Source organism: Corvus cornix, chromosome 11, assembly GCF_000738735.6.
Source record: "Corvus cornix cornix isolate S_Up_H32 chromosome 11, ASM73873v5, whole genome shotgun sequence".
Classification (NCBI taxonomy): Eukaryota; Metazoa; Chordata; class Aves; order Passeriformes; family Corvidae; genus Corvus; species Corvus cornix.
In genome coordinates, this window is record NC_046341.1 from 8,172,008 (window position 1) to 8,186,846 (window position 14,839).

Consider the following 14,839-nt stretch of genomic DNA (forward strand, 5'->3'; position numbering starts at 1 on the left):
CAAGAGGCCTCTTCCTCCCACATAATCTGCATTTCCAGGTTTATCACAAACAGTAAAAAATTCATGCATGTATGTTTGGCTCAAGGTGCACATAAGAAAGCAGATTCACTCATGCATCAGCCAGACAGCTGACATCCCTCCTGACATTTATCTCCATGGATGAGGAAAGATGAATCACCCACAGCTATACAGCTCAGGAGTTTGCCCTTGGTCAAACCAGTAAATGACATAAATCAGCCACTGTGCATCCTCAAATTCAGAGACAGGCACCTAGAGAGACCTGGAGAGCAAGAGGGGCAGCAGCAATCTCTTCCACATGAAACAGGCATAAACACAACCACGTCCTAGTGACACCTAAATAAAACCCACAAAAGCAGAGCTCAAGAAATTTGCTGTATTCTGGGAAGTTCTGGCATATTTGTAACTGTTTCAAATTATTTGTTCAACAATTAGTTGCCACTGTTAATTAAGCTCAAAGAAAGGGAGGATTATTCAATTTTTGAGGTCTTATACTCAAAATTAGATACAATTCTTTACCAGAGAGGCCAGACAAAGGCCACTGCTTTGGCACAGGGGTGGCTGGGGAGAAGTGTGCCGTGCAGGAGCTGAGGCAGATGAACTCCTGAGCATTTCTGGCCTTCAGCTCTAGCAGCCAGGCAGTAGACTAAGGAGCTAGTTTGCAGGCCTGCCATGTTAGGTGTGCCCAGGTTCAGAGAGGGTTTTGGAGTTTTTGTCTTTTTTTTGGTCTTATTGGAAACCTTTTTTTCATGCACAATCAGACTTTTAACCTAAAAGCAGCAGTATTTAGCCCAGCAGTCACAAAGGCAACATGGGAAGCAAGTGCTACAAGAAGGGCAATCCAGAAGCTCAGGGCCAGCCTCAGATCTGGGAAATTGCATCTGTCAGTCTTCCCAGACAACCTCAGGCACACCAGCCTGTGGGTGCCTTCACTTCTCCATTTAACAGCCAGGATGAATGAAGACAATAACCACAGCACAGTGATAAGGACCAGGCAAAGGGCATTTCCAGGGGGTACATTAACAGGACAGTTGATCCCAAACATTTTCACCCATTCCAAATCACCAGGTTTTGGTACCTTCAGCACACATCACAAGCCCACTGGTTCTGGCTCAAATTGCCTAGAAAATGGTGCTAAAGCCTGGAGTCCCTCCTGCAAAGCACAGCTCCTGACAAAGAAAGAATACTGAAGGTTTGCATTTTCTCATTGTTACTCAAAAAAATAGCAGCAGCAAGAGGCCAGGGTGGGCTCATAAAGGCGCTGTGTTCCAACACAGCTGTACATGCTGCCCAAAGCTGCTTCAGGCTGAGATGTTTGTGATGGTTTAGTCTGCCAGTGTGGACAAAACCGGATGGCACTCAAAGCCTTCATTTCAAGAACAGATCTGACTCCAAATAATCTAGTGTGACACCTGCCACTGAGTCACATGCTTGTTAAAGACTACTTCAGTAGCTAAGGACAAAGCAGCACAAATACCTGCTGACCTGGCACAACATGAGCAGGGCAGGATGTGGAGCAGGAAGGTATCAAAGCTGACCAGAGGATCCCTGTGCCATGCAGAGACAGGAAAGCACTTCTTGTAACAGCAATGCTACCTAATTCCCATCCAGCCTGCCTAGTGCTAAAGAAAGGAGGCAGCAGGAAACTTTTTTTCCAGGAGACATTTGTTTGTAACAAAGGAAGTAGAAGACAGACAGTGTAGTGTCCCTCTGCAGATATGACCAACAACCTCTCACTAATATTCACCAATAAACTTTTATTTCCAAAGGCTTTGAGAAAAGTCAGGATGAAAAACCCCTCCCCATTTGTTTGAGGGCAGGTATTCTATCCCCATAAAAATCCAAACCCTGCCCTGCAATCACAACACTGACCAGGGGAAAAGTTGCTAAGTACCCTGACTGTCCCACAGGACCTGTAAAGCTGCCACTATACTACTCCTTCAAAAGATTCTTAAGCATCCTTGTTAAACACAACAGCCATGAAGCCATGAAGTGAGGATGGAGACAGCTATCCTGTACAGTCTTCAAAGTCAGCTCAAAGCACATGACCTGTTTTGTGCTGATCTGCTTGCAGAGGCCATGTAATTCTTGAGAAGTGTTTTTATTTCTAAAATAAATGCTACACACTCTTCTTTGACTTAGGGAAGTAGAAGTAAGTCCCTCCCAATGCAAATAGCCAATCAGTGCTGGCGAGGCTCAAAAATGCACGCGTGTGAGTGGGAAAGGAAACGGAGAGCCTTTCCAGCTTTCCAAAGGGTTATTGCAAACAGCAGGGAGGGAGAAGGGATTTCACACATTAGGAAAAACACCACGATGGTGCTTGTCCTTAAAGCAGACGCTACACAGAAGGCCCTGGGTTGCACTGGCTGTTTAGCACTTCTCTAATACCAAACATTAGAAAGAACCCCTTGTCACAGGGTGCACGTTGCAGCACTCAGTGTGCAGAGTGCTGTACAAACCACTGCTGAACCACCTTCATATTTTTCTGGCCTAAACAACTTTGCTGTGCATCATCCAGAACCTACGGCAAAGCCAAGGACATCCCCGCATTCCAGTCTCCAGAGAGTTAGAGATATCTCATATACCAGCTGCTTCCTCAGCCTCCCTGCAATGGGAAATATGCAGGTCACAGATGAAGAGACAGACATGCTGCATCCCAGTCACAGTATAAGGAAACGACCATGCTGGAAAATGACTCTTTCAGTGTTCTCCCAAAAAAGTTTAATAATCTCATCTTTCACACGCTTACACCTCTGCTGGGTTTTTGCAGAGTTTCCCTGTGCAAGCCATACTGGCAGGGACACAGCTCCAGAGGAGTCAGGAAGGTTATCCTGCCTCTAGCAGAGGGGTGGGGGTGGGAGGAGATGAAGCCCAAGCCGGCTGAATTCCCACAGGCTTTGCATTATGAAAGCCATGAGCAGCAATCAGCCAGCTTTCACGGGTTCTCTTTAACCCCCTCCTTGCTGCTAAACAAGCATCTGAACTGACCTCTGAATAGCAAACACATTCTGGTGACACACAGCATACACATACTCAACCTCAAGGCAAAGCAGGCAAGCATCTAAAAAACAGACATTTGCTTTCTTTCAATATTTTCCAAGAGGTGCAAGTTTCCTCTTACTTGCATTCATGGGTGCTGCAACCAGACCTGCTGCTCTCAAGCCTGCAGCTTAAGGGGGGAAAAAAAAAAGTGTTACAATCCAACCCTGCACATGCCCAGGACTTGTTACTCCAAGAAATGCCATCATTGTTCTCCAGCCAGGCAGTCGGGTGATGAACAGGCATCACTATTGTCCACTGGCTGCCTGGAGGCTTTTAGTAACAGCACTGAAGTATGAGCTCTTGAAAGGGTATCAAAGCTTTTGCACAAGGTCAGATCAGACTCATATATATCCTCTATTATTTGCTGATAATCGTAGAATCCCAGAATGGTTTGGGTTGGAAGGGATCTTAAAAGGATCATCTCATTCCACCCCCCTGCCATGGGCAGGGACACCTTCCACTAGACCAGGTTGCTCCAAGCCCCATCCAACCCGGCCATGAACACTCCCAGGGATGGGGCAGCCACAGCTTCTCTGGGCAGCCAGTGCCAAGGCCTCACCACCCTCATGGGCAAGAATCAATAGTAGATGCTATGAGAAGAGATGGCACAAAATACATCTTCCCCTGGGATTCCCAGAAAAAAGGAGTGGTCTCCAACAGAAATGTCAAATAAATCTGTTCCCTCCCCTCCCTGCCTCAGCGGGTACAAGAGCATGTCACACATGTCCTTGCACACCCGGAGGGACATCTGCTGCCAACACAACACTGGTTATCTGCCTCTGCAGAGGGTCCCTCTGTACAGCAACTGCCTCAAGGACCACGCGTGCTCTGAAAAGCACAACGGCAAGGGCTCCGGGGCAAAGACGACTGGGCTGTAACCCAACACATTAGTAAGGCTTTGAAACTCCTTGGATAGGGAAACAAAGTACTCCATGGCTTGGCAGACTGGATTAGAGCACCCTGGAGAGCCTGAGACAGACTGGAGCTTGTTTAAGGTGCCCTTTCAGCTCAGACTGTGTACCAGTTCACTTGAGGCTCAGAGTTTCTGCAGGAATAAGAGCAGTGCAAAAAATGGGGGGCTCTGCCACCCCCACACCAGGACAGCAACAGCTGAAGTGAATCCCAGCCATCCTAACCATCCTCATGGCAGAGGAAATCCCCATGGGCCAGGCAGACACTTGCTCAGCCTCTGCTGGTCTTTTTCTGGAATCAAACAAAAGAGCAGTGGCAGAGACCGGTGCCAGCTGAGGAGGTTGCAGCTCTGAAGAGAGACCAAGCACCCTTCAAGAGTTCAGAGTCACACCAACACCTCCTCTCAGGCAGGAAGGGAGAAAGCTGGCATTTTAGTTGGTAACCAACCCTAATTGCTTGACTTCACATCTTGATATCAATCCAGCCAGCCTGAGCATGCTCGTTTTCTACTCACAGTCCTGCACAAGGCTGACAACATAGCACGCAGATCAAAGTTTTGGCTAACAAATGTGCTGGAAAATACTGGTGTGCTGATTTTCCATGAATGAGGCCACTAGTATGAGATTTTCCATGAATGAAGCCACTACTGTGTGAAAAGCCTGGGGCAATAGGACTGCCTGAGAGCAGGGAGCATCACTCTACTCTGACTGCCACTCCAGCCTTACTTACTTGGTTCATATTTCATGAAGAATGATTCAGCTGAACTTGCTCCTTGACATGAGAAAAAGGGAGGAACACAAGTGTGGGAAAGCAAGAGGATGTAACACAAGCATCTGGTATGGGGGAGACACTCAAGGGACATGGTACAGCTCAGTTAATATGCAAAGAAGCACTATAAAAGCAAAATAAAACTGAATTGGAAACAAATCTTCTTGGTAGACACACCCCCAAGGCATGGCACAGCTGGGAACAGGAGCTCTTAGCATCCACCTTCAATCCTAGGCTTTATCCATAAAGCAAGGCTGCCCTTCTCACCTCTCACTCCAACCAGAGCAAGTCCAACATGGGAAGATCCTAGGGCTTCCCTTCACAACTTTGCAAGGGGTCTGGAATAAAAATACAGCTGGCTTCATTCCCCATTAGCAGTTAATTTCCTCAATCATTTTCACAGAGGGAGAAAGAGAAATGCTCACGATCCAAGAGATGAAAGCATATGAAAATAAGCCTCATAAAACCTGTACTGCCCTAAGGGAAAACTGCCCCACAACTTTCATTGGGGAATTATCAAAGGCCTCAGACTAGTGGGGGGTTGTTTTTCTTTTATAAGACAGATGCTTTAGAGAAGTAAGTCCTCAAATAGCTGAGATTCCATTCTGCTGAACCTCCAACTAGACTAGAAAAAGAAACAGCTGATCCCACTTAGTCTAGCCCAGGGATCCAGCTTAGCCACATCAAGACAGAGGACTGGAGTAAGGCATGGAGCTGTATAGGCACTGCTAAACTTCTTTCCAATAAGATGCCATTGGCCCAAAGAAAGGCAACCACACGCGTGGTAGCACGGCCACAGGAAAGCACAGCACGGAGCTAAAGAATCTCATTCATTTCTGTTGCAAAACAGAGGCTGGGGTAGGAGGCATTGACTCATTTGGCCTGAGAAAAAGAAAGAACTGCTCCTGAGAGACTAGTTTAAAACAAGGATGTTAAGTGCATGTTTTGCTTTGAGTCTGGGAGAGCGAGTATGAAACTTCCCACACTCAGAGCTCTGTTTCTTATCAAAATAGGTTTAACATAAGCTCAAAAGAAAGAACTTTTTAGAAAAGGGGCAAAGTCCAAAAATGGCAGAGCTCACCCACCCATAGCTAAGGCTCAGAGGTGACTGCAGCCCTGGATAAGCTGCAGTCAGGTCCCTAGCACAGGATCCAATGGCAGTGTGGCCATGGCTCACAGCTCAGACAGCCAGACTCGGCTCCTCAGCCAGGCTGTGCAAGCCCTGCGGGTGCCCTCGGTGCTGCCAACGTGCACTGGCCAAGATGGACACCCTCAGTGCTGCAGGCTCTCATTTCATTTGGCACTGACTTCAAGAGGGAAGGCAGATGCTCAGAGGATGAGGTGTTTCACATGATTTACAAGTGTGCAGCAATCAGCATCTTACGTACTATGGCTGATGAAAACACTTCAACACTGACCAGATCACTTTTCCCAAAAACAAACTTCCCCTTCCTGACACATACAAACACCTTTCCACACTCATCCCTACAGAGGAATTAATTTCAGTTCCACTAGCAAATAAAACCAAGATATTCCAAAAACTCACATAACCTTGTTACCACATTGACTCAAGGAGTGGATACATGTAAAACAGAAGACAGGCACTAACAATGAATAATTAAAGATAATAACAACATGGGATCTAAGACCCGAAGAGAAATTATTCCCTTGGAACAGCTATTGCCACATTTAATCTTTCACAACCAAACCATATGAATAGGAAACAAGTAAAACTAGCTCTAGGGCACAGAGTATTATTGCCCCTAGCTGGTTCATCATGTTCACAGAAAAGTATGTCGTGTGCTACTACACCCAGACGTTTGGCTGTGGTGCAAGGGGCTGGATCTCTCCGTCCGGGAGAACAGCACTCTCTGGAGCACAGTAAGGGAAGAGCAAGAGAAAGATGGGAAGCTTTGAATTCACTAGGAAGAGCAGAACTATTCAAGGGCTTAAGTGACTACTGAAAAAAATCCCACCTCCAGTTCCCCCAAACGTCTTGATTACCTGCTTTATTGGCATTCTAACTCATCCTGTACAAGAATAATGTCCAAGAGTTTTAGCTAAATAATTGTTTGCAGTTGATGCTGAGCTGAAGACTGTAAATTCCTACTTTCTGAGGAATAAAAGCCCATGGGTTTGCTATGAAATGAAATTGCTCCCTGGAGGCATGCATGTACTGCAGCACTTGCTCTGGATCATCTGAAGATTCCAGAAACTGAGAGCCTGTGCCTGTCTCACCAGTGTCCACATATGATCTCAAGTAACTAGTTTTGGTCATGATAGCAAAGTGATCCAGCCAACTCATGCAGAAAGAGCATCTTTTGCAAGAAAAAGCTTTGGACGTTAAGTAGTTCCTAGGAGGGGCCAGACTGGAGTGGTAGGTTGGCTTAGAAATTACAGTAACATGTCAGGATGCTGCAAACAGGCACCAGGTTCTCCCACCATGCTTTTCACACCATTTAATAGTCAGTCCATGCGAACTGCTCTGCTGTAGGCTCTGGGAGGAAGGCATCCATCATGAACAGGCTAGAGTTTATCTGGCTTTCTTTGTTCAGGGCAACTATGTGTCTCAGGGTCAGAACTTTCCTGCAGTGCTTTTTCCTGCTGAGTCTTGTACTGAGGTCCAAACCCTTGCAGTCCCAACGCAGCCTGGGGGTCGGCAAGCACAGCACCTCCTGAACTCTGTGGGAGCAGTGCCTGCTTGCTTCAAAGGCAAATTGTACCCCTGTGTTTATACCAGCCTACAAGGCATGAAAAGGCCTAGGAGGTCACACATCCACCACTGTAATTTCAGGCAGGATCAAACAGAAAAGCAACAGCTGGGCTGAGTGAGCAAGTCCACATTTAATTACAAATGGTTTCAGTAATAAGCAAAAGCAAGAACAAAGCCAGTGAAAAACCTCTCTTTTTCTTCCTGGCTCCTGTTCAGGCTGTGTAGAAACAGCTGCCTAGAGGAGAATCTCAAATAAGATCCACCAACTAAATTTTTTCCATTGTCAGGACCGCTACAGCAGCACTGTTCCCCGTGCAATGCCGCCGTGCTTTGACAAGCACCAAGGACCGACAGGCAGATCGCAGCTGCTCTCACTGCAGGCCTGGGTCAGTGCAGGGCTTTCCCAGCCTGGAGCTCAACCCCCTGTCGTGTCTCACAAGTACAAGCACAGAACCATTTTGCAGTAAGCTGCTTGGAGGATTTCATTTGCTTTAACATCCTCTGAATATGAAATGCTGGTTGTACAATGGGATTACTAGTGCAGAGATGATGGGCCCTGCTCACAGGTCCCGCTTGGCCTGGTGACAGAGCAAAAAACATCTCTTGGAGTACCAGAATGACCACTGATCCCTCCATCAGGTCATGCATTTCATTTACAGCCAGGAGCTCCTCTTTCCCCAAAAGGTCCTGAAGCAGTGGTTAAAGATAAGAAATGAGCCCTAAAACACACGGACAAGAAGGCTTAGCTGGGATGGCTAAGGCTTTTTGGATGCTGGGGGCCTTCCACCCATTTATTGGGGCAGTAAGTGAGAAGGGATCAGTGGGACCCTCACCATATCTGATACCTCTGACAGCATCAGCAAGAGCCTAACAGAACCCAAGAACACAACAGAAACAACTGGAACAGAGTATCACAACCCCAAACCACTCCAACAAACTGGTATCTGCTGCTGACAAACACTGCCTAGCTGTGTGTCACTGGGGGACACGATGGGAATAATGTGAAGGCTGGGAAACCATCACATCCCTGGGAACCAAGGGCTTATGACCTTTCTAGCAAAGCCTGCTGAGAGAACTGGGTGGGTTGTTTTGTACTCCTGGCTTTAATTACAGCCAAGTGTTTAAGTTATTCTCCTCCAACCACCCCCATGTCCCTCACAAGCACAAATCTAGCTTTTTATAGCACATCCGGTATGGATGTAAAACACATTCAGGAAATGCACTTTCAGCCCCAAACATCCCCTCCCCTGGACCAGTTAGTTTGCAAGGGTTTGTAACATGGAGACGTGGAGCCGGATGTTTGGTTTTGTGCCCATTGCTTTTCTGGATTACTTCTGTCTGTTTAGAGAAGGGAAATTAAATAAATGCAGGGTAGGCTGGCTGCATTCAGAAATAATACATGCTGCTTGCAAGGTGAAGAAAGAAAAGCCAGATGGAGAGGCCACTCTTAGTTGCTCAAATTCCCTGCACAGAGGGCAAGGCTTTTTTTTTTTTAAATAGCTGACAAAGCTCCTGGGGGCTGACAATGGCTTACAGCACAGTGGGTGTCCATAGGCACAGCTAGAATCCCAAAATCACATTTTTCACTGCCTTGTGGCAATAGACTGGAGCTCTCCCATAATGCAAAAGGGAAAAATGTACCCTCTCCCCAAAAACTTCTATTTTAAGTAGAGAAAAGGTACCTGCAAAGAACTGTCAGGCTATGCCAGGCTCTGTCAGTCCCCAAGCACTGCTCTGGCATGTCCCCAAGGCTTGTGGCTTTTTGCTCCAGAGCAGCAGGGTCTGGACAGCTTGGCTCAAGTCTAAAATCTGATCTTTGTAATTTGCTTAACATAAGGGGCTTGCCTCTGGCTTTAAGGAATACCACAAGCCTGCTAGTAATTTTCTCACCTGAAAATGCCCTGGCTGGCTTCCCAGCTGGAAGTATCTTCCTAAGCCCAAAGGCAAGCATGTTTTCTGGCAGTCTCAGGGATCAGTCTCGGATACTAGTCCAAGACTCCCTGGAGCACTCTCAGAGCAGAGGGCCCATGCTGGCCAGATTGCCCCAGAGAACCTCCTACTAAAGCCTCAAAAGAACTGGGCTGTTCCACACATCTACCCAAACACCACTGCTGTTCCTCTGCCATAGGATCCCTGTGCAAAGCCAGGATGCACCATAGGAGGTTGTGAAAGGGAAGGCATTTGGGGCTGTGCTGGATCGGGGTTTGGTGTTCTCAAGAAAGCCAAGACATACAAGCCTTTTCCCCAGCCCTCTCCACAGCCAGGTCACCTCATGTCCTGGGCAAGCAACTGTCAGTAGGACATCACACATCAGCAAGCTGAACGATGACCTAATTAAGCTGCTTCCAAAATAATCACACTGAAGGAAAGTTAAAGAAGTCCTTGAACTCATTATTTCTTATATTCATTTTTAGTCCATGTTTTTCCGTATTTGATGTGAATTCTTCAGTTATCTGCAACATTAACTCTAACTGGGCTCTGGCTATTACTCCTGAGCAATCTAAGCTCCAGAAAAGGCAACCATGCCCCTTGGTAATGCCCAGGCTGCACAGGCCCACTGGCCACCCAGCTCCTCCCCTGGGCCTGATCTCTGCAGAACTGGAAGGTGAATAGCCCCTGGAGCTTTCCCAGTGGGCTGCCAAACCTGCCTGCACTCAGAGCAGCAGGGCAACTGCTGGGGAAACTGGCAGGCAGGTTTGAAGACATGGGACCACCAGCAGTGTGCACGGTGAGGAGCTGCCCCAGCTTCAGCTGCCACTCGAACAAACTCTGGCCACCAAAACTGTACAAAGAATGCCAGCCCAACCCAAGGAAAGTTTTCAGCACAAAACCCTGCACACACAACACTTAGGTTACAATTAATGAGCTCTGCAGGGACAAACCCTTGTGCAGGGTGAACAAGAGCATGAAGACTATGCTCATCTATGCCTTCATTCAGCTCAGAGAACAGCAGCTGTCAAGGGTCACGCACACACACACATACTATGCTTTCACCACCCTGAGCTAAGCACAAGCTATGCAACACTTAGCTGGAAAAATGAGTGACAATCCAGCTGCAGCAACTGAATAACAGCATATCTGGGAAAGGCAGCCTTAACTCACACTGGAGAATTGCTCTAAGCAGATGAGAAGGACAATGTATTTATTTGATGGGTATTGTTTCTGTGTGATCAAATCATATGCAGCTTATGTCTTTCAAATACAAATGCAAACAACTGACTTAAATAAAATCATCACTGGAACACAGAAGCATCTCCTCTATTCCTAAGAAGCTGGTGATCTCCCAAGCTCATCAAGAGCCAGAGTGGCATGTCAGATGCACAGGGGACCCAACCTCCTTGTATCTTTTGACAAGCATTATGATAATCTCAGAATTAGGTGTTAGAGTTTGAACAGGAAGTGACAAATCCACATCAAAATGATATTAGAGAACATCAAAGAGGCAAAAACATCTCTCATTCAAATGCTCACCCAAAGGCTCTAAGAAGCCACAGCCCAGCCTGACATGGCTTTTTACAGCCCTGAGGAGCACCTGTCAAAGGAATGCAGGCAATCTCAGGCATGTTCCTTGGCTACCTGCAGTTTCATCAGGCTGCTCAAGACATTCAAACCACTGTTTCCTTACTAGGAGGAATGATTTATGAGGATTAAGAAATTTGAGCCTGAATCTATGAAGTGAGTCACTGGAACTCACGGGTTCCTTCCCTCCAGCCCAAACCATCACACCTTCCAGGCCTAGTCTTGCTCCCACTGAAACCCTGCAGAAAACAAACACCCATTAAATACTTCAGAGCCTGTACTATTGGCTTGAGTGCCATCTTTCTCACTAAAGGCCCATACCCAGGCATGGAAATCCCATACTCACCCCGAGACTGTTGGCAAGGAAGCTGGAGCTGCTGACTGCAGTTTCTCTTGCTGCTTCAGAAAAGATTTCGCTTCTTTTGAGTTTGAGTCCACTTCTTTAGTCACTCTGTTGGAGGAAAAGAGATAAACCAGAGGGTAAGAAAGAGCTGTACTCAACAGTAAAATCAAAGATCCATCAAGGAAACACAGAGAACAGGTATAAGAGTCCCCACATCCCCCACACAGAGATCACCAGTTGCAAGCTGAAGAACAGACATCTTGTTAAGATTTCATTCCAGTGACAAACCCTCTATATTCATGGCAGGAAAAAGGAAAAGAGTAGCTGATTAGAGCTGGGGGAGGAGGGGATTTTTTTCCTTCCAACAAACTGGAATGCTTATTCATTCAAATAGGCCTGTCTCACTAGCAGCTACTAAATGCTCTCCTCAGGTCACTGTGGGCAATTCCAGGCTCTTAATTGGGCTCTGGATTTTCTCATTTGTTGGTCAGTGAGGCAGCTCTTCTGCCACCCACGTCTTGCAGCCCACGGCACACAGGCTTGGCAACATCTGCAACCCAAACCAGAGCATGGAAACCAGCTCTGGGAATGGGGAACAGGAGAGAAAGCTCTGACAAGGCAGAATGCAGAAGTTTACTCTCATTTTCTAGTTAATTTTTGTTTGAGGCCCCGAGGGTGCAAAATATTGAACTTCAAAAAATTATAAATCAATATGGCATCTACAGCAGGGAATGAATTATAAACATGAGGAAGAATCTCTAGAAAACCACTCAATAATTAATTGTTAGAAAACCCCAGCTACTTTAACCCTCTCATTTACCATGACCTGCCTCCAGCAACACGCTTTTCATGCTCTCAGTAGCTCTTAATGAGGTTGCCCTGATTTGCCAAGCTAACAATTTTGCTCCCATGGAGCACAAGCCTGTGAGCCTCTCCAGGGCCCTGCAGCTCTTTGGGCACAGAGCCTGACCCACAGCTCAGTCAGCACAGAAGAAACAATCCTCCATTTCACCCTCCTGCAGCCTGGGCCTCTGGCTACATCTGTTCCAGCAAGGGTGTGCAGGTTCATCCCTGGTCTAGAGCATATGCTGATGAGAGGCTGAAAGCCTGGCTGGTCATGAGATCTTCTCCAGCTACAAGTCAGGCTAATCACTGCTTGCTTCCCACTATGGGAGACAATAACTCTCTCCATGTAGAAACCAAAACAATTCTTATTCTTCATGGGTAGAAATGGGAGTCATTAATCCAGTCGGAAGAAATCACAGTCATTACTAAGGAAAATTACAAGACCTCTCACTTTTAAATACTTGATAAATAACTATTTGCCTGACTGTTTATTGAGATGCTATTCACACATTGTAATCCAGGAATAAACATGAAAATAAGTATATTGTCAGCAATAAAACAAGTAGCTAGTGTCTCGCCCACTTGCAGCCCCTGTAATTCACACACAAAACTGCTCACTCTCATCACTTTACCGCAGAGATTTCATTACACTGCTATGCTATTAAATTGCATAATAAGACTTCCAAAACACAGAACAGTTATTAATTTTTTGGACCATGCTGGAGCCTGGTAGCACAGATGATGCTACTGTACAGCGTGTTGTGCAACTGTAAAATAGAAATGTCTTCCATATTTAGAAGTTATTATAAGGAAAACACACTGGAAAGTGGGTCACTAAGTGCCTCAAGTACTTACAGATGTCCTTCTTAAGACCCTTCATCTCTGAACCAAGCTCAAAGTGGTACCCAAGCATTTAGGCATAGCCATACCCACCCAGCCTGCTGGTTTGGTGCCCAGTGGTGGGTATGTTAGTTCCAACTTCCACTGAAGAACTTATCACCCTTCCTTTTACAGTTATCAACTGAAATGCTACAACCTACATGCATGGAAAAGGCCCCAGTTATGTACACTGGGCACAAACCACATGAAGACAATACCTGCTGTCAAGGCTGCCCCAGAAGGGGTTCCACAGAGTGCTTATAGTACTGAAATGTAGCAGATTAATTTAAGAACAAGTGTTTGATCTGCTTCCAGCAGTGCCTTTAGCCACATAAACTGCTACAAGGAAGGAGGAATACATGCTGGAATGAGCATTATGCTGACAGCTCCAGCTAATCTGCAGAAGGGGATTAAACCCAAATTTTCATGCTTCAGTTCAGTGGCATAGTGAGTCTAATACACCAGTCTGCTGCACCCTTACACCAGGTGTAGAGCTACCAGGGTGAAGAGGAGGCTCCCAATCCATCACACCGTGGCACAACACAACACCCACAGCCCAGGACTTGCCCCAGTGTGGTGCTCAGATGCCTCCACTACTGCACAGCTGAATCCAGTCCTGCTGGCCAAAAACAGAACTTGCATAAGGGATGCCAAGGCTGCAGTGTGTTAGCAAAGTGCCCAGCTCAGCAGCAAGCAGCAAGGTGCCCTGCAAGCCCTTGGAGAAGTGCATCAGCAGAGCTTCATCTTTGAACAGAAGGGAAACGGAGGCAGGATAAGGACAAGCTGTGAAAGACAAACAGGCATATCAAGAAGGCTTGCAGGCTAATACCTGTAGTCTGCTGTGTAATAGCAACCTTATGCATCCTAAGTGCCAAAATCCCTCCAATTTACCCCCAGGTGGCTCAACACAGCTACATTCTCCTAACCAAAACACCTGGTGCACATCAGGCTGAGAAAGAACATGTTGGTATTTGGGTATAAGGGGACTTAGAGCAGAGAAGACAGTTAAAATCTTTACTCACAGCAGCACAGTTACCCTCTCCACTGATCTTCCTGCTGAGAAAGGGAAAACAAGAGTAGAAGCTGTGGAAAATGCCAGCTCTTTACCACTTGTACTCAGGACACACTCCTCACTTGGGAAACTTGCCCCAGTTTAGACCTGACACAGTTATAAAACTTTCCACACTACCTTAATGTTGTTAGCTCTGGGGAATCACAGACCAAGGGGGACAAAAATGAGGCTAATTACCCTATTTCAATATTCCCCATCTGTGTTTAGTCTCAATAAATAGTCCTGCAGCCTTCTGGAATGATCACTTGAGGAGAAAGTAATACTCATCTACAGGGGTTTGTTAAAAAAAACTAATCCCTTTTGAGCCAAAGAGTATTTTTTCTGAATATTTTTTGGTGGACTTTTGTGCTCCAGCTGCAATGTCCCATGTGCCTTCCACAGACAGATGCACTGCACAAGGGCCAGATCCTCCAGCCTGCATGGTCCTGAAAATGCTGGAGCACAGGTTCAGCACTTTCCAGGAGGGAATTAAGTCCTCACACAAGTGAACCTCCAGACCACATCTGCCTGCACACTGCATATGCATGTATTTTATGTTGAATTAGCTGGTGTAGAGAGCTAAAATTAGTACACCCCCATCACTTTTCTAATTTCAAAGTAAAACATCAGTTTTCCCCCTTTCAGAAAAAAAACCAGAATTCCTCTTCAAACCAGGTGGGAGAAGCTGTTTCCTGGGAAACTGAGCCTATTCCCTGAAGCAACACAGACAAGACCAAGCTGGAATAAC

At 46.4% G+C, this 14,839-nt stretch overlaps 1 protein-coding gene across 1 annotated transcript in view; it reads right to left on the reverse strand.

Annotated features, from left to right (window-relative positions):
• The window catches only part of CFDP1 (craniofacial development protein 1), a 60,088-nt gene that overhangs the window by 33,289 nt on the left and 11,960 nt on the right, over window positions 1-14,839 (reverse strand). The window contains exon 5 of the mRNA XM_039558135.1: window positions 11,319-11,423. Coding sequence (XP_039414069.1) covers window positions 11,319-11,423 — 105 coding nt within the window. The remainder of the gene's footprint in view (window positions 1-11,318; window positions 11,424-14,839) is intronic.